Source organism: Coregonus lavaretus, assembly GCF_964263955.1.
Source record: "Coregonus lavaretus genome assembly, chromosome: 4".
Classification (NCBI taxonomy): domain Eukaryota; kingdom Metazoa; phylum Chordata; class Actinopteri; order Salmoniformes; family Salmonidae; genus Coregonus; species Coregonus lavaretus.
This window is the reverse complement of record NC_139991.1, coordinates 27,135,485-27,156,619: the sequence shown is the minus strand read 5'-3', so window position 1 is coordinate 27,156,619 and position 21,135 is coordinate 27,135,485. Positions and strand designations below refer to the sequence as shown.

At 43.0% G+C, this 21,135-nt stretch overlaps 1 protein-coding gene across 1 annotated transcript; it reads right to left on the bottom strand.

The window, feature by feature from the left end:
* Positions 1-132: 132 nt before the first annotated feature.
* LOC311128495 (E3 ubiquitin-protein ligase KCMF1) lies at positions 133-20,938 on the bottom strand. The gene is made up of 7 exons (XM_084160669.1): positions 20,746-20,938; positions 8,045-8,212; positions 7,700-7,839; positions 7,122-7,223; positions 6,734-6,911; positions 6,071-6,359; positions 133-997 (listed from the first exon to the last, which is right to left on the bottom strand). Exons 1-7 carry the CDS (start codon positions 20,759-20,761, stop codon positions 709-711), a joined length of 1,182 nt encoding a protein of 393 aa, XP_084016795.1. The 5' UTR covers positions 20,762-20,938; the 3' UTR covers positions 133-708.
* Positions 20,939-21,135: the final 197 nt, after the last annotated feature.

The window sequence follows — 21,135 nt, the reverse complement described above, 5'->3', positions numbered from 1 at the left end:
AAACACATTGCATTTTTTTTTTTTTTTTTAAAGCTACAGCAGATACCAATATGTTGCTTTTTTCTATTAAAAATAAAAAAAGTTGTAAAAGTTCCTAAACTTTTCAGCATGTCAGTTTTTTGGGATATTCAATTTTTCGGAAAAACTCGATCATGTAACCCTTTAAAATGGTTGAAGAGAAAAAGCTTTGGGATATTTATTTTTTTGCTTTTTAATGACTGTAAGGTCATTAAAAGTCATGCACGCTGCAAAGAACCTCATGCAGTAGTTATGGTAAACCATTCAAGCACTTTATTAGTTATGTCAAATACACACAGCAGCTTCATCAGAGGGTGTCTGATTCCTCTTCAGTTTTTGAATGTGGAGTATTTATAAGGAGCCTTTTGCATGAGAACAGGAAGCAGAGGTCTGCCACGACTACCTAATGCTGACCTGCTAAAGAAAAATTATGTGATTATCAACTTTTTATATATATTTATATATATTTATTTTCTCTCAATCACTCGCTCAGCGCTGCGCACTCATCCACTTGCACTTTCCCCAATCGCTCCCACTCTCCTTTTTTATGGTTGTACACAACGTAACAAAGGTGACAGACCTGAAATTACAATCACCAAAAAACAAACCAAAAAACAGCCTGCTGCCCTGCCCGCCCATCACTGGCAGTGGCAGCACAGAGGACAAAGTCTGTGTGGTGCTGGGATATCATCAAAGAGGAGGCGGTGGAGGCTCCTTAGAGCTCCTCGAGCTGCTGCCGTAACCGCCTGTGCCGCTCTCCTTGAGGTTGAGATTCTCCAGGGCCACGTCTAAAGGCATGATATCCACGCAGCCCATGGCCCCAAAGCTGGCGAAATCTCGGCGCTCTTCCTCATCCGAGGAAGAGCTCTCCTCGCGCATCAGCGTGCTCAGCAGCAGCTCCTGGACAAACAGGCTGCGGTCAGCGCGCTCGCCCTCCAGCACCTGCCGCTCCGCCTCCGACATCTTGGGCTCGTTTAACCTGTAGCAGGACAAAGAGGAGGGGAACTGGTTAACACAGAGCAGAGGCAGGGACTACATGGAGGAAGTGGAAATGCAGTAGTGTTGTCATGATAGCAGAATTTAGACTTCGATACCAGGGTTAGCATCACAATACTCGATCCCACGACAAAAAAGAAAGCGGGGAGAACAACAGATTTTTCCAAACTTTTTTTTATAGAAAAACAACTAAATTGGATGTTCGAAGTCCACAACAATGCTTTTTAGGTCTGGGAAAAATCTAAGACATTTTGAGGAAAGCAACAACACGTACCATGTGGACCAAGGTGATGGAAGACCGATTGGTGGAGCTGTGGAGAGAACGCTGCTGCCTTTTCAATGGGCAAGTTAGTTTTACATGGTCCGGTGCCCCGGATGGACGGAGTTTGCTCATTTTAGATCATTCCATTGGTCCTTAAGTGAAATCTCCACGCACCCGGGGCACCGGGCCATGCAAAACGAACTCCACCAATAGTACATCTGCGGACTACTGACAAAAACCAAAAAGATAATATGAAATAATAATGATATATGAAATGAAGTCCATATTCTGTCCTCCGTAAATTTGTTGACGTTTCTGCAAATAATAATGTGCACAGTAATAAAGCAACTCACTGTTTGCATGTCTGCATTTTTTTCCTACGACTACCGAGAAATGCAGGGCAGGATCAACTAGGGAATCATTGTGTAATGTGAGCACCCACGTCCTGGGGTTGAGGATGGACGGAATGAAACATTTAGGACAAGGAAATGTGAGCTCGTCCAAGTTTTTAAATTGTTAAAAGTCGTATAGTGTATGCCCAGCATTACTTAAAGAATCGCAATGATCGGTAGTGGCCGACAACTTGACTTTGAGCTAATCAGAGAGCATGAACCTCCACGTGGGGGAGCCGACAGGAGTGACAAGAAAAATGGAAAAAGAGGGCAATTTTACTGGTGTAACTCACCCCCTTTTCATCAGAATTGTTTTAACTGCCAGTTCGCTTGCTAGCTAACGTTAGCTTAACGGTTAGCGTCGCCATATGCAGTAGCACAACATAGCTAGCTCGCTTCTCCACTGACTCTTGGCTGCTTCATAAAAAAATGAATTCATTGTGATTTAATTATAATGGTGCTAGCTAGCTACGCTAGTTATCTACGTTTAACAAAAATAAACACGAACACGCTACAATGTCAAAGATTTTACTGAGTTACAGTTCATAGAAGGAATTCAGTCAATTGAAATAAATAAATTAGGCCCTAATTTCACATGACTGGGCAGGGGCGCAGCCATGGGTGGGCATAGGCCCACCCACTTGGGAACCTGGTCCACCCAACTGGGGAGCCAGGCCCAGCCAATCAGAATTAGTTTCCCCCACAAAAGGGCTTTATTACAGACAGAAATACTCCTGAGCACCCCCCTTCCCCAGACGATCCCGCAGGTGAATAAGCCGGACGTGGAGGTCCTGGGCTGGCGGGGTTACACATGGTCTGCGGTTGTGAGGCCAGTTGGATGTACTGCCAAATTCTCTAAAATAACACTGGAGGCAGCTTATAGTAGAGAATTTAACATTACATTAATTGTTGGACATTCCTGCAGTCAGCAAGCCAATTGCAAGTTCCCTCTAAACTTGAGACATCTGTGGCATTGTGTTGTATGACAAAACTGCACAGCACAAGGTGCACCTGTGTAATGATATCATGCTGTTTAATATGCCACACCTGTCAGGTGGATGGATTATCTTGGCAAATGAGAAATGATCACTAACAGACATTTAAACAAATTTGTGCACAACATTTGAGAGAAATAAGCTTTTTGTGCATATGGAAATTTTCTGGGATCTTTTATTTCAGCTCATGAAAAATGGGACCAACACTTTACATGTTGCATTTATATTTTTGTTCAGTATAGTTGTGGCCATCTGGCTAGTATCAACAAGGGCTTACTACAAATTCTAGCTAACTAGCAACAACATTTGTGCAGCTTGCTAGTTAGCTAGCTAACAGTTATCTACTGCTGGCACAATACCAAACAAGCTACTGACACCTTGTGGTCTGGAGTATTTATTTAATCTGTGGTTAAACGGCTGTGTGAACAACAAAACATTAACTGCCGACACTGGGCAGAGGTGCTAAGTACCTATTGATATTAAGAATTCTCGGTGTGTCTGACCCTTTAAAGAGGCAGCGTCCTATTTTAAGTTGTAGAATTTCTCTCAAAATGGCATACTTCAGAAACAAAAATGAATAATTAATATAATGCAATTCTGAAGAATAGAGTAATGACTTGCATTTCTAAATTATATTACACAGCTTTTTAATACATATAATAACCAAATATAGCCTGTTAATAGCTGAATATAGCGAAAAGCATGCCAACCTATAGGCCAGGGGTGTCAAACTCATTTTTTCCTTTCAATTAAGACCTAGACAACCAGGTGAGGGGAGCTCCTTACTAATTAGTGACCTTAATTCATCAATCAAGTGCAAGGGTGGAGCGAAAACCCGCATACACACAGCCCTCCGTGGAATGAGTTTGACACGCGCTATAGGCCCTGCATCAAAAATTACACCATGTCCAGGCCATTAGAAATTCTGTTCTGGCCATTCGATTTTTGGCCAGTGAGAAAATAAGTTACTGTTTGACCCTATGATGGAGTTTGCAAAACAAATGGCCACTGGGTAGTCCCAATTGTGCACACTCATTTACATAGAAAAAACCCGAAAACGTGTCGTCTGTCACGAATGTTGAATAAAATTATATTTGAATTTACTCCGCCGATTGTCCGTGGTGTTGGTCCTTCAGTGGGTCAACATTGGAGACAAAATATCCACAGGAAAGTATTATTAAACTGACTTTAAAATAAAAAAAATATCACATTTACATAAGTATTCAGACCTTTTACTAGTACTTTGTTGAAGCACCTTTGGCAGCAATTACAGCCTCGAGTCTTTTTGGGTATGACGCTACAAGCTTTGCACACCTGTATCTGGGGAGTTTCTCCCATTCTTCTCTGCAGATCCTCTCAAGCTCTGTCAGGTTGGAGGGGGGCGTCGCTGCACAGCTATTTTCAGGTCTCTCCAGAGATGTTAGATCGGGTTCAAGTCCGAGCTCTGGCTGGGCCACTCAAGGACATTCAGAGACTTGTCCGGAAGCCACTCCTGCGTTGCATTGGCTGTGTGCGTAGGGTCATTGTCCTGTTAGAAGGTGAACCTTCGCCCCAGTCTGAGGTCCTGAGCGCTTTGGAACAGGTTTTCATCAAGGATCTCTCTGTACTTTGCTCCGTTCATCTTTCCCTAGATCCTGACTAGTCTCCCAGTCCCTGCTGCTGAAAAACATCCCCACAGCATGATGCTGCCACCATCATGCTTCACCATAGGGATGGTGCCAGGTTTCCTCCAGAAGTGACGCTTGGCATTCAGGCCAAAGGGTTCAATCTTGGTTTCATCAGACCAAAGAATCTTGTTTCTCATGATCTGAGAGTCTTTAGGTGCCTTTTGGCAAACTCCAAGCGGGCTGTCATGTGCCTTTTACTGAGGAGTGGCTTCCGTCTGGCCCCTCTACCATAAAGGCCTGATTGGTGGAGTGCTGCAGAGATGGTTGTCCTTCTGGAAGGTTCTACCATCTCCACAGAGGAACTCTGGAGCGCTCTCAGAGTGGCTATTGGGTTCTTGGTCACCTCCCTGACCAAGGCCCTTCTCCCCCGATTGCTCAGTTTGGCCGGGCGGCCAGATCTAGGAAAAGTCTGGGTGGTTCCAAACTTCTTCCATTTAAGAATGATGGAGGCCACTGTGTTCTTGGGGACCTTCAATGCTGTACAAATGTTTTGGTACCCTTCCCCAGATCTATGCCTCGACGCAAACCTGTCTCGGCGCTCTACGGACAATTCCTTCGACATCATGGCTTGGTTGTTGCTCTGACATGCGCTGTCAATGGTGGGACCTTATATAGACAGGTGTGTGCCTTTCCAAATCATGTCCAATCAATTTAATTTACCACAGGTAGACTCCAATGAAGTTGTAGAAACATCTCAAGGATGATCAATGGAAACAGGATGCACCTGAGCTCAATTTCGAGTCTCATAGCAAAGGGTCTGAATACTTATGTAATTAAGGTATTTCAATTTTTTATATATTTGCAAAAATGTCTAAAAACCTGTTTTCGATTTGTCATTATAGTATTGTGTTTAGATTGATGTCAAGGGGTCTGAATACTTTCCGAATGCACTATACATCCGATGCATGCATACAAACCGAAGTCTTGCAGGTGTTTAATAGGGCTGGGAATTGGCAGGGACCTCACGCTACAATATTATCACGATACTTAGGTATGTATTGCGATTTTCACGATTCTATATGTATTGCGGTTTTATTGCGATTTGATGTTCCAAACATATTCCTCATTATAGGTTTGCTGCAGAGAGACAAGAAAGAGCATTAAAAATCAAGTTTGATCAGTCAAACTTATTCAACATTCTGGCTTGTAAGGACACTTTCCAAGTTTTTGCTGTGCTTTGTTGCAGGCTTTATACCAAGATTTGGTATTACAGTCTGATTTATTAGGTAACGCTAACGGCTACACAAAGTGGTAGATGCGCACCACACACAGACGGGCATTCCCATGCCGTTGCTTCTTTAGAAGGTTGCAGGGAATACGAATCACTGATGCATTCTGTCCATGTCTTATGATAAACTCTTGTGAAAATGTATAAATGTTCTAATAAGTTCAATATATTTAGTTGACTTCCAAACGTGAGACATTTGATAGAAGAACCGAAACGAACAAAATTCTAGTACCAAACTGTTTTTCATGTTGTAGTATCGAAAAAGGTAGGAGGAGGGGAGACCTGTGAGTCTATTCGTGGGGAGAGAACAAGAGGGAGAGACTGTGGGAGATACCATGCAGGGGGGGGGGGGCAGATCCTGCCATTCGGGGCATTCAACAATTGGGGCCTGATAGCAGTAACAGCAAACAGTGTGTGTGTGTCTGTGTGCGCAGAGCCTTCAATTTCGAATATAGTGAAGTAAATAAAAGGCTTTGTTCACATGTACACCTCAGAGAGATCGACCAACTCACCGTGTGAGCAGGAACTGGGAGCTGTGGGAGGCCATGGGGTTGCTCTCGGCCACGCCGGCCGAGTTGGCGACGGCGCTGGGCGGGGGGATGGTGGCGCTGATGTTGCCGCCGGGGTTGGAGCGTCGCGTGGTGTTCCTGGCTGTCTCCAGCTGTTGCCGGGCCGCCTGGGCCTGCTGGCGCTCCAGCTGCAACTGCATCTGTAACTGCTGCAGCTGAGATGCGGACGGGCCTGACGAGTTGAGCTGGCCGCCCGCCGAGCGCCGCACGCCCGACAGCTGAGACAACAGCTCTGTGGGAGGAGAGACGAGAGACAGATGAAGAAGAGTGTTTGAGTTTCTTCTAGTGAGATTAATAGTTCAAAACTAGGCTCCAGTAGAGACAGGTGAATGTGATACAGTAAGATTGTCACAGAAAAGAGGCATGTCACTATGACTGCAGGTTATACTTCATACGAGATCAAAGCCATAGCCGTTATGTCTCATGGAAAGATAAAAGAACCACTGAAGTGAATATTCAAGTGACTCCAGTACAGACTGGTGAATAAAATCCAGCAGGAGTGAACACAGATCAGAGGGTAAAGACCAGACAACCAGATTCTCTATCCATCTCTGCTTGTAGTTAACTATACAGACAGAGACTGGTCAGACCAGGTGCACTGCTCACCTGCTATGGGGTCCATGGCTTCCCTGTTACTGGGTGAGTACGAGGAGCTCTGTGAGGAGGAGAGCCCCCCGGTGGAGCTGCTAGTAAAGTGCATGTTGGTCCTGCGTGCCCTGGGACCGCCCAGCCCGCGACCGGGGTGGAACATCCGACGCACATGCCGGACGCCGCTGGACTCATCGTAAACAAGGCAGGTTAAGGAGCAGAGTTCAAAGGGTTCGCAAGTACTTGGAATAATCATAAATAATACACACAGACCCAGCCACAAAGGTGTACACACACACACACACACACACACGCAGAAGCACACACACACAAAAACAAACAGATGCAGACACACAAGCAGAGCGTACACACACACAGACAGAGTAGAGCTGCATTAAAAAGATATTAAATCTCTAGGTGCTCTGTGTTCAAGTGTGAGATGAGCAGCAAAGTCGTCGGTCACATGATTGGGGTCCCCGCCCGGCAACGCAGCACATATTGGACAGATCTGAAATGAAGCAAGCCGTAAGCACCCTCTGGATATATTCCACTGACCACTCAAGTTATTTTAAGTTATTGGCAAGCGTCAGTTGTAAAATAATCATTTGAGAATTGTGTTAATGCGTCCACGAGCCCTGGAATCTAAGCTGGATGTATGAGATGTCATTGGATACAATCTTTCCCATAGAGTTTTATAGAGGATGTAATATAATATGCCATTTAGCAGATGCTTTTATCCAAAGCGACTTACAGTCATGTGTGCATACATTTTTACGTATGGGTGGTCCCGGGGATCAAACCCACTACCCTGGCGTTACAAGCGCCATGCTCTACCAATTGAGCTACAGTAAACACCAAAACATTCTATTGAAACCAATGGAGGACACATTTTTTTAAGCAAAAGGGCAACAGAGCTAGACTGGGGGACCGGTCTTCCCATCTTAGTAAAGCTAGATGAAACACTAGGATGATGTGTCCACTCACCACCTCTGTAGAGGTCTCTGCATGCTCTGAGGTGACATGCTCCTGTAGGGATGTCTCTGTGTAGCCCATTTTACCACAGTAAGGACAGGAAAAGCTCTGGGGCTGCTCTACTGAGAACGCCTCACCGCCGTAATACAGGTCTGCAAAGAAAACAATCCATCTTTAGAATCACTGTTATCATCACCATAACACGAAACGTTTTATATAAAATACACTGAAATCAAATGAATACCAATTAGAGCGAAGTGTTTTTCCTGACCACCTGACCAGGAAGAACTCCAAGCCCTGCTTGGACCACGTGGTCAGGAAAAACTCCTGTTATAATGTAAAATGTTTAATCCTTACCAAAGTCTACCCTGGTTAATATACACTGCATGGCGTGTTCTGTCGTGTGTCTCGTTGTGGTGGCTCCGCTCTCGTAGCACGACGCACACAGGTCGTAGTCGTAGCAAATTAAACACTTGTACCGGCGCCCTCTGAAGTTCCCTTTTAAACATGCGTCACAGCTCACACCTGTAAAACAAGGGTGAAGATTGAACGTCAACATATAGGCTAATTGCATGCCCGATAGTGTGGTCTAGTGGAGTAGGCCTACGACCAGAGAGAGAGAAAGTACAGTCTGATCCTAGGCTGCTTGACACTCATCAGCATGTATTTGGCACTGACATTAATCCACAAATGCCAACCAAGAGGAATTTTGAAAAACCCACCGTAAGTCAGTAGCAAGTCATTAAGGAATGCCAGTGTGTGTGTACCTGGCTGGCACTGAATAATAGTGCCCCATCTTGTCGGCTCTTATGCATTTGTACGTATTCTTTTCCATTTGTTGCCTGGGCTACAGACCTTTATATGACAATGCAATAAACTAACCAGGCCTATAGAGCAGAAGAACAGACAAAAGAGATGATCTGGAGAACATAAACAGAGCGCGTAGACAAAGTGAAAATAAAATCATTTAAAATAAAACACCACACTGTCCTCAACCTGCCCCTTTGTGCCCTTTGTCATCATATCATGTGGTGTATTGCTGTGCTAACTGTACTGATACACACATGACTAAGTCGCTTTGGATAAAAGCGTCTGCTAAATGGCATATTATATTATTATTATAACTTCCTCCTTCAGACAGGCGTTATCGAAACTGCTATAACCACCACCTTCACTTTGTTACTGTTGCTTTTAAATCAGACAATTTCACCACTGTATTAAAGCCAAGGCATTTATCACATAGGCCTATCACTCCTTAGGCAACTGACAAAACTGATACAAAGTGCAGGAACTGAAAAAGGAAAAAGTTAGGCTATGCTGCTGTTCATTGCTCACATACAGTCAACATTTAACATTTATGAGAACAGATCTTCTGTACGGATCGGTCATTCAATTGTCTGGATTCTCCAAATTTTCAAATTGAGAATATGCCCTTGCTCTTTGATGATGACGACAACAGCAGGTGACTTCCCATCCTTTGATGACAATCAAGCACTGATGGAATATGGTACTAAATGAATTACACCCCTTGCTACACTACTCCAGTGGCTTTCAGAGGCCAGGGGCCTCATTTATAACCGTTGCACACATTTTATACTAAATATCTGCGTGCGCTATTCCTGAAGAGACTACATATGCATGTTTACCATTATAAAATCAGACCTGTCATAAAACTGTGCACGCTTGAACGAGCATTATAACCCCCCTTTTTGCTGTATACTTTGGAAGTATTGGAATTAGGCCAAGACGGTATATCTAAAGGAAATATCAATAGCGAACTTGATTAAATGTCTTTGGAGGTGTTAATTAATAGATTAATATTTTTTGGCAGTGACATTTGCTATATCTGACCGTTTCTGAAACACAAAAACTTGCAAATTGCTGTGAACCTGTAAACATATAATTTGAATTCAATAATGTTTTGCATTTACTTTCTCCTGAACCTAAATATGTTGCACTGCCCACGAAAACATTGTCTACTCTAAAAAATAAATAATGAAAACTATAGTAGGCCTATACTCTGTTCACCTGTTAGATAGTGTATGTTATAAACCGCACTCCCTTTCAGATGCATAGAGCAAAAACGTGAAATTATAATAGTCTATCTAATAGGCCCAATTAAATGAGAGATGTGCATGCTAATTTGTTGTATGGCTAGAAAAGGTGCAATGGTAATACTATATGAATTATGTTTAAAAATTAAATATTGTCTAGGCTACTCAAGAAATTTGACAGAACAGTATTCAGACGTAGCCTACAAACGTCAATGGAAAAGGTGAACCTTCTGTTTTACCGTTAAACTGTGCTTCGGATCGCATAGAGCAAAATACTTTAAATACCGGTAGCTTATCTATTTAGTGGGTCCAATTAAATGAGAGATGGGACGAATGGTAGCCTATCCTAAACTTGTTGTAGGCCGATAGGCTATTTCACGAGTTTAAACCATCACAGTCAGAAAAGGTGAGGAATTTATTCTGAAATGAGCATGGAAAATAAATAAATAAATAGGAAATAGATTAAATCATTTTAGAATGAATGTAAAGATAATAGATTTGCGCTCTTCTCACTAACAGCAAATTATTGCATGTTGTTATTATATTTATTTTGTGCGTACGCAACATTTATAAATGAGGCCCCAGGGGTGCATTCATTTCCACAATTCTGTTGCAAAATGTTTCTTAAAAATTGAAGCAAAGGAAACGGGGAGGGACCTACCTGAATTTGTACAATAGAAAATCTTGTTATAGTTCAAATGTTTTGCAACTGTTTGGAATGACTAATGATTACACCCCTGGTGTCTGTCACACCCCTGGTATCTGTGCTGTGTGTGCCGTCAGTCTGTTACCAAACTTTGCATCTGCACTGTTCAAGTTTTTGTACAATTTTCACTGGAAATTGTTAAAAGTAGTCCTTGTGTATAGAGTTATGTTTTTTTAAACTTTGCAATCATTGGTTTTTGTGAAAAATCAGAGTCTCAGTGTCACTCCTACTGTGGAATTGCCCCTATGCAATGCCCGTCTGGACTCTGGATAAAAGGTAATTTATGTACCAGTCTTTTAAGCGAACATTCCACTCCCTGCCACTCCTGCCTTTGGACAATCTCAATGTTCAATATGCAGCCAGATTTACGGCACAGTTGATGATTGGTAGATGGAAACATTAATATTTTCCATGACAACGTTATGGGACATGGGGAGCGCGCAAATTTGGTGCAATATAGAATTTGAATTCTAAAAAAAGAACAAACCAACAGTCTCAGTCATATTCACGTAATAAGGAATTCCCCTCGACCACGCCCACAAATTGGGGGAAAACAACATTCTTTCCTAATGACCCCCATTATAAGAGGCAACTTCTGCGATTTTTTGCTATACATAAATAACTAAACATGCCTAAAAGCTGCTGTGTTGTTCAATGCACATGTAGCCAAGTCAAAAATCCCGAGCTACGGTTCGCAATACTCCCATGTAGGGAAATAGAGCCTGCGAGAAGAGCCCTGTGGCTTCAGACTATTCGGTGTGGGAAATGTGGGGACGCGGTGTCCAAGTAGGCTACATGTAGCTATGTGTGTGGCAAACATATCATCACAGGTAAGACATTTAAATTATTTAGTACAGTCCGTTTGTAACTCCACTTACTACTTGTAGCTGTATAGTCCGTTTGTGTTGTTGGTCTAGCTTAATATTCCGGTCGGTAGCTAGCTAGCATTCACTCACTCAAGTGGCTGCCAGCATCGTCATGAAAAGGGGAATGAGAGATATTACAATATTACGTTTTTCTAAGTAGTGAGAACGCTAGGGAGCAGGCAATGTTTAAAAGTAATCTTTAGACATGTACTTTTCTTAAATGTAGTTTTGTAATTGACTAAAACAAATAGATAACAAGAAAAATTGCATTTTAAAAAGTTTTTGCTGTGAGCCAATGGGGTAACCTAGGTAACAACAGGTTGATTTCCCCACAGGTGGGCAGGGTCGCAACGTTCTATCTAATACCGACTGGGTGAATACCGTTTCGACCTGCTGCAGTCATTCCCTTGTGAGAAGGCAGTGTCAATGCAAGACCATGTTGTTCAAAGTGGCTAGAGGACTCCATAATGAGAGAAATAATGATACGGAAAATATTAGCCTACAAGATTAAAATTGAGCTACGTTTGCTTCAGTTTCATTAATGAGCAATGTAATGTAAAACTGGCACCCGTTGTCATTCCTCGCACATATGCTGATTATCATGACTTGCATACATTAGAAAATGTTGTTATGCTCATTTCAGTTATATTATTTGTCCCTCCTCTCTTTTTAACTGAGCCCAGCCCTGCTTAGCTTTGATATTTCAAAGAGTAGGTTTAACAGAGTAAATGGGGTGGTTGACAGGTTCCAGTCCAGTTGAATAATTATCGAGTCTCCTATCACTACGTCACTTCCTGTTGAACGCGGAACGAGGAAGAGCTCGGATTTGTTGTTTTGAAAGTGTATTGGTAAGTTCTTAGTAGCTAGCTAACTTTTTAGTTTGGATCCCGCGACACAGTGGGCATCAGTTGCTGGGATTGCTAGCCTCTGTCCAGTGATTCTGCCAACCAAGGACCGGTCTGAGGAGCTATTTGGCATTGCAGCTAGCCTAGCTGCTAGCTAGCAGCATATCAAGCTAGCAGGGTTTTCTTGAGGGCTTGAACGCAGCCTGCGACGCGGTTAGCCATTGTGGCTGGGACCGTGGATTGTCCCGGGTTTGTGGCTGTCTAGATCCCTGCTGTTTGTTGTTTTCAATCTTCCCTGTGACCTGCCCTGTCTGGAACTGCGAGGAGTAACAGCGTAACCTACGTTGCTAGCTACCATGACAAAGACCAAAGCTGGCAGGAGTACCGTTGTCGAGGATAGTGTTGTCTATCACATGTGAAGGATATTTTAAACTAACAAAAAGAGTTCTACAAGCAGTTTACAACAACAATAAAATAGCTTCAAGTGCTTTGTCCAAATACTGGTGGATTTGACTAATAAAATAATGGACGACCTGACCAGAGAGGTCCAGGACCTAAAGAACAGTTTGCAGTTCTCCCAGGGTCAGCTCGATGAGTTGAAACAGGAGAACAGCAAGATTACAGCAATCTGTAAGTCATTAAGCGTCAGTTGTCAGAGCAGCTTACCGATCACTGCACCTGTACACAGCCATTCTGAAATTAGCCCACCCAACTACCTCATCCCCATATTGTTATTTATTTTGCTAATTTGCACCCCAGTATCTCTATTTGCACATCATCTTTTGCACATCTATCATTCCAGTGTTAATACGAAATTGTAACTATTTTGCACTATGGCCTATTTATTGCCTTACCTCCTTAACTTACTACATTCGCACACACTGTATATATATTTTCTGTTGTATTTTTGACTTTGTTTTGTTTACCCCATATGTAACTGTGCTGTTGTTTTTAATCGCACTGCTTTGCTTTATCTTGGCCAGGTCGCAGTTGTAAATGAGAACTTGTTCTCAACTGGCTTACCTGGTTAAATAAAGTTGAGAGAGGACATCAGTTCTGTCTGTGAATCCATGATAGCAATGACGGATAAATCAAGGTGTAACAACATGGTTGTGGACGGAATTGCAGAATCTCCACATGAGACCTGGACGGAGTCTGAGGACAAAGTGAGGGAAATGATCTCTGAGAAATTGAAGACGGACCACAGGAAGATTGAGGTGGAGCGCGCCCACAGGACTGGAAAACCCACCACCGGCCCAGGTGACAGGCCCAGGCCGATAGTGGTCAAGTTACTGAGGTTCAAGGACAAGGTAGCTGTTCTGGAAAGAGCCAAGAACTTCAGAGGAACGTATATCTTTCTCAACGAGGACTATCCTGAAGCTGTGCGCCAGAAGAGGAAAGAACTTATCCCAGCCATGAAAGCTGCCAGAGCGCGTGGGGACATTGCTTACATCCACTATGACAGGCTCACTGTCCACCCTCCCTCCCAGAAGCCTGGAAGGGATGAGAGCGCCAAGCCTACAGGTTCGTAGCATCAACCCCGCAGCACACACACACACCAATTGATTAATGGACTGCTGAATGTATCTTTTTTTCTCTTGCTTTGTTTGCTCTTTTCAGTATTATTTCTCTCTCTGATAAGCTACCCAGGAAAGGGCTGAAAATAGCCCATAATATGTAGCCTTAGAAATAAGGTTCATGAAATCAATAACTTGCTAACATCAGATAACATTCATACATTAGCCATTTCTGAGACTCACGTAGATAATTCATTTGATGATACAGCAGTAACAATACAAGAATATAACATCTATAGAAGAGACACAAATGCTTATGGGGGAGGTGTTGCTGTATCTATTCAGAGCCATATCCCTGTAATGCTTAGAGAAGATCTTATATCAAGTGTTATTAAAGTGGTGTGGTTGCAGGTTCACTTGCCGCATCTAAAGCCTTTTCTTTTGGGGTGTTGCTATAGGCCACCAAGTGTGAACAGTCAGTATCTAAATAATATGTGTGAAATGCTTGATTGTGTATGTGATGTAAACAGAGAGGTCTACTTTCTTGTGGACCTGAATATTGACTGGTTTTCATCAAGCTGTCCGCTCAAGAGGAAGCTTCTTACTGTAACCAGTGCCTGTGTTCTGGTTCAGGTTATTAATCAACCTACCAGGGTGTTTACAAACACTACAGGAACAAGATCATCCAAATGTATCGATCACATTTTTACTAATACTGTAGAACTTTGTTCTAAAGCTGTATCCTTCCCATTGGATGTAGTGATCACAATATAGTGGCTATATCCAGGAAAGCCAAAGTTCCAACAGCTGGGCCTAAAATAGTGTATAAGAGATCATACAAAAGATTTTACTGTGACTCATATGTGGATGATGTAAAAAATATGTGTTGGTCTGATGTGATTAATAAGGAGCATCCAGATGCTGCACTTGATGAATTTATGAAATTGCTTCTTCCAATTATTGATAAACATGCACCTGTTAGGAAACTGACTGTTAGAACTGTTAAGGCTCCATGGATTGATGAGGAATTGAAAAACTTTTTGCCAGTCCTGTCTGGTCCAGCGACGGTGGGTTTGTGCCCATAGGCAACGTTGTTGCCGGTGATGTCTGGTGAGGACCTGCCTTACAACAGGACCACAAGCCCTCAGTCCAGCCTCTCTCAGCCTATTGCGGACAGTCTGAGCACTGATGGAGGGATTGTGCGTTCCTGGTGTAACTCGGCAGTTGTTGTTGCCATCCTGTACCTGTCCCACAGGTGTGATGTTCGGATGTACCGATCCTGTGCAAATGTACGTGATCTGCCACTGCGAGGACGATCAGCTGTTCGTCCTGTCTCCCTTTAGCGCTGTCTTAGGCGTCTCACAGTACGGACATTGCAATTTATTGCCCTGGCCACATCTGTAGTCCTCATGCCTCCTAGCAGCATGCCTAAGGCACGTTCACGCAGATGAGCAAGGACCCTGGGCATCTTTCTTTTGGTGTTTTTCAGAGTCAGTAGAAAGGCCTCTTTAGTGTCCTAAGTTTTCATAACTGTGACCTTAATTGCCTACCGTCTGTAAGCTGTTAGTGTCTTAACGACCGTTCCACAGGTGCATGTTCATTAATTGTTTATGGTTCATTGAACAAGCATGGGAAAGTGTTTAAACCCTTTACAATGAAGATCTGTGAAGTTATTTTGATTTTTACAAATTATCTTTGAAAGACAGGGTCCTGAATAAGGGACGTTTCTTTTTTTGCTGAGTTTATATAGAGCCATCATTGCATGGAACTCCGTTCCATCTCATATTGCTCAAATAAACAGCAAAACAGATTTCAAAATACAGATAAAGCAACACCTCATGGCACAACGCCTCTCCCCTATTTGACCTAGATAGTTTGTGTGTATGTATTGATATGTAGGCTACGTGTGCCTTTTTTAAAAATGTATGTAGTTCTGTCCTTGAGCTGTTCTTGTCTATTAATGTTCTGTATTATGTCATGTTTCATGTTTTGTGTGGACCCCAGGAAGAGTAGCTGCTGCTTTTGCAACAGCTAATGGGGATCCAAATAAAATACCAAAATACCAAAGTGGAACTGACAGCATTTTAGCAACATGAAATCTTATTCAAATCTGTTCATATTCACCCCCAGGAAGAATGAAACTTCTTTTTCTGACAAGCAAGCACTTACATGTGGACAATTTCATAAATTCATAGAATGTTTGGGAATGACGTATAGTAAGGCACTTGTGAAAATTCTATATTTCTAGACATTATACCCCCATTTCTTTTAGACTAGCAATTGGTTTTCAATAGTGTAGATTTGTATAAACCTTGCTGTCGGTCTCTGACATTTGCAACATTGTTTCAATACCATAGCAATTCATGTGTAGGGGTCGGGAGTCGGGACGAGAAAGACAGGCAGGCAGCTTTTCTCAGCCAGTCGAAATCATGAATCAGTATAATCTTTATGGATATATACAACAAAAAAATCAATAGAAAACAGGTAAAATGAAACTAAATGCAGCTAGTTTGCAGTCTTTCCAGCTTCAGTTTGAAGTGATTGTGTTAGCTGTGTTGTTGGATAGCTCCTCTGAACAACAGTGTCCTGACTAGAGAGCACATTTTCTATGCCAGGTGAAATCAAGCATCATTAGCTCATTGTTATGGATGTATCCAAATAAATGTCACTACAAAACAGCTTAAACAAATGCAAATACAGCTACTTTGCTATTATTATGGCTGCACTGTTTGACGTGACTGTAAGTTGGCCGTAGTTGGCTAGCTAGCAAGCAAGGGATAAGAACGTTGCCAGCCGGTATGGCAATAGAACATTTAGAACGAACGACTGGGTTGGGTCCATAGATACAGAACAAAAATACTTAACGACTGGCAACCAAACCGATAGAACGAACGACCAGCCGGCTTGGGTAGCAACCCTATATCTCGTGGAAGGATGAAATAGTATGAATAAATCCATCAAAATAACGTTTTGAATGAAAATATGTCAATCATTATTTGAATATGTTGGTAACCCATTGTATAAATGTGATAATGCCCTCGAAGCCGGTGTTTTCGACTTCATCTTGGGCCTAACAACACCTGTGCCAATATATCATTCAAACACCGGCTTCTCTGGAATTATCGCTTAAATATTAATCATGCATTGAACTGCATCCATCTATTCTGCCAACAATGCCTTACTGTATGTTATGGAATTTTGAGTCAAATATAACCTATTTTTAAAACCTCATAAAGTTGGTTTTGAAACGTAAACTGGGAATTTTATATTTCTGACGGATATTATGAGTGCAGATATGAAACAAATAGACAAAGTAGTTAAAACACTAAGGGGGAAATCAATAGTGACATATTTATTTATTTTACCTTTATTTAACTAGGCAAGTCAGTTAAGAACAAATTCTTATTTACAATGATGGCCTACACCGGCCAAACCCGGACGACGCTGGGCCAATTGTGCGCCGCCCTATGGGTCTCCCAATCACGGCCGGTTGTGATACAGCCTGGAATCGAACCAGGGGGTCTGTAGTGACGCCTCAAGCACTGAGATGCAGTGCCTTAGACTGCTGCGCCACTCGGGAGCCCATATTGGGATATGATTTGACAATTTATTGTATTGTTTTGACAATATCGCAATATTATTTTTGCACTAGTTAGCTGTACCTGCACAAAAACTCCAGTATTTTTCTCTCATAGCTTGTTCTCCATCTTTTTAAATAGGGAGCCAATTTGTTTTCATCACTTATTTCCATGACTGATCAAAACTCCTTCTCTCATAGTTCTCCTCTCTCTGCTGCAGACATATGGGTGAGAACTATGTTTGGACCATGGAAGTATTGTGATAATATCGTATTGTGAGGTCCCTGGCAATTCCCCGCCCTACAATATAGTTTGGTCACTTATTGAGCAATTAAAAATATACACTGCTCAAAAAAATTAAGGGAACACTAAAATAACACACCCTAGATCTGAATGAATGAAATAATCTTATAAATACTTTTTTCTTTACATAGTTGAATGTGCTGACAACAAAATCACAAAAATTATCAATGGAAATCAAATGTATCAACCCATGGAGGTCTGGATTTGGAGTCACCCTCAAAATTAAAGTGGAAAATCACACTACAGGCTGATCCAACTTTGATGTAATGTCCTTAAAACAAGTCAAAATGAGGCTCAGTAGTGTGTGTGGCCTCCACGTGCCTGTATGACCTCCCTACAACGCCTGGGCATGCTCCTGATGAGGTGGTGGATGGTCTCCTGAGGGATCTCCTCCCAGACCTGGACTAAAGCATCCGCCAACTCCTGGACAGTCTGTGGTGCAACGTGGCGTTGGTGGATGGAGCGAGACATGATGTCCCAGATGTGCTCAATTGGATTCAGGTCTGGGGAATGGGCGGGCCAGTCCATAGCATCAATGCCTTCCTCTTGCAGGAACTGCTGACACACTCCAGCCACATGAGGTCTAGCATTGTCTTGCATTAGGAGGAACCCAGGGCCAACCGCACCAGCATATGGTCTCACAAGGGGTCTGAGGATCTCATCTCGGTACCTAATGGCAGTCAGGCTACCTCTGGCGAGCACATGGAGGGCTGTGCGGCCCCCCAAAGAAATGCCACCCCACACCATGACTGACCCACCGCCAAACCGGTCATGCTGGAGGATGTTGCAGGCAGCAGAACGTTCTCCACGGCGTCTCCAGACTCTGTCACGTCTGTCACATGTGCTCAGTGTGAACCTGCTTTCATCTGTGAAGAGCACAGGGCACCAGTGGCGAATTTGCCAATCTTGGTGTTATCTGGCAAATCCCAAATGTCCTGCACGGTGTTGGGCTGTAAGCCCAACCCCCACCTGTGGACGTCGGGCCCTCATACCACCCTCATGGAGTCTGTTTCTGACCATTTGAGCAGACACGCACATTTGTGGCCTGCTGGAGGTCATTTTGCAGGGCTCTGGCAGTGCTCCTCCTGCTCCTCCTTGCACAAAGGCGGAGATAGCAGTCCTGCTGCTGGGTTGTTGCCCTCCTACGGCCTCCTCCACGTCTCCTGATGTACTGGCCTGTCTCCTGGTAGCGCCTCCATGCTCTGGACACTACGCTGACAGACACAGCAAACCTTCTTGCCACAGCTCGCATTGATGTGCCATCCTGGATGAGCTGCACTACCTGAGCCACTTGTGTGGGTTGTAGACTCCGTCTCATGCTACCACTAGAGTGAAAGCACCGCCAGCATTCAAAAGTGACCAAAACATCAGCCAGGAAGCATAGGAACTGAGAAGTGGTCTGTGGTCACCACCTGCAGAACCACTTCTTTATTGGGGGTGTCTTGCTAATTGCCTATAATTTCCACCTACAACAGCATGTGAAATGTATTGTCAATCAGTGTTGCTTCCTAAGTGGACAGTTTGATTTCACAGAAGTGTGATTGACTTGGAGTTACATTGTGTTGTTTAAGTGTTCCCTTTATTTTTTTGAGCAGTGTATATCTATTTGAGGAAAAAAGCACTTTACAGGATATAAAATAGGAATTCACATGAACTGGCGGAGAAGTTTGAATGGCGAGAGCTTCTGTGGTGTGATCACATTAGTAAAAATGCAATAAACAGGAATCCTCTGTTCTTCCAGCACCATAATGCCCAATGTTTGAATGTTTCCAATCAAATGTATTAATTAAGTTAGAACGTTTTCCTATCAGTCTAATTTGCAAAAACATTGATTGGATGATAGCTGTGAGGGTTATCAAATCAGTATCAAATCCTCTGATCTCCTAGAGCTCATTAATGATAGAACGTTCATATTTGAAGATTTCTGAAAGGCCAGTCTCTTTGGCTAATGACAAGAGTGGGCACGAGTGGAATGTAATAGCTTAACAGAGAGCGCAACCAGGCTAGGGACAAAAGTGTGTTGCCTTGGAAAACGTCCTATTTGGAACCTGTATGTCATTTTGACATAACTAGCCAATGCACCAATTCACCGACTTCATGACAGGCCTTCATAATATTTGCACAGAGCCTCTGCTGCAGCCCAGCTAAAATGAATTATTCTCCAAACTTCACCACAAACGTGTCTAAAGTGAAAACTGATGAGTCTTAGTTAGCTACAACGTTACTTTCATTGGGAAAAAATCCTGACCTGGCTAGTCATCCAGACCTAATGGCACAATTCAACAAGTGAACAAATGTGTCTAGTGTAGCAAGCCAGACAGAGATGGCTAGCTAGCTATCAAACTGGTTGTTTTCGAAATCCGTGCTCTAACAGAGTTAACTTGGCTAACCTTAGCTGACTTGTGCTAGCTAACTTCACTCTGCTTACAGTTACCTAGTTTGCTAGTATACTCTTCTGCGCCGATAACCCTAGCTAGTTAGCTAACGTTAATTAGTTTAATTAGAATAGGTAGCTAACATAAGATAATTGAGTGAAGGTAGACGGACTAGTTAGCTAACTAGCTAGTTTAGCAAACTAGGTAGCAGCTAGCTAACTACATGGCTAGGTTTGGCCCACTGTGACTGAGGGCCTCAAACTACCCTGATGACAGTGCATTCAATGACCAAAACCTTGGTGGCACTGAGTATTTCAGCACGGAGTCCAGTTTACTAGCTAGCTATGAAAACAATATGTGGCCATACCAAAATATACGACGCATTCACCCTTCTATTCACCAAAGTCTGGACACTTTAAACTAGCTCCTACTACAGTGTTGAATAATGCTAGTTAGCTAGCTAGTTAGTTAACGTCCTCCTAGCTAACTAGTTAGCAACCATCGGACCATCATCAGTTTAGTTAGCTAGCGTTAGCAAGCTAATTAGCATTAGCTAACTCGCTATAATAAGAAAGGGCCCCCACTAGAAGTATGACTTATTTGAAACATGACTGTTAATAAATTCGGACAGTCGTTAACGAAAAACTGCCTGGTTCCACCCAGTTATCAGGAGGTTGAGAAAAGGTTGAAAATTCATGGTGGCCGCCATCATGAGCCCTGTCCAATGCATTGCAATACAAAACATGGCATTTTAGCAAGCTAGCAAGCTTCAGTGCTCAGTCTGCGACGCTATGGACGTCTATTTTTCACTTACCCTCGTGTCGGGACATCCTACAGACGATGACACAGCCCCCTCCTGGGGCTCCCTAGCACGGTTCACGCGGAAAAGATACCGTTTTTGAGGGATAAACCTGGGACGCGGTTTCTCTTTCCTATTTTCTCTTTAAGATGGATACTGAGCTTACAGTTCTCTGCTTCCCCCTCCCCGTCTATCATGAAGAAGTACTGGGACAGAGCATTCGCAGTCCGCTGCAGAAACACTAGGGTGCGCCCTTCACAATAATGTATTTTGTCGTTGTTCAACTGAAGAGGGTAATTTTTAAAAATCATTCATTGAGGCAAGAAAGCTATTCACCCAAGCCCTGACTAGTTTGAAAATCCCCATGCTGCAGGATCCATGGATCATGCCCAGTGATCATGCTCG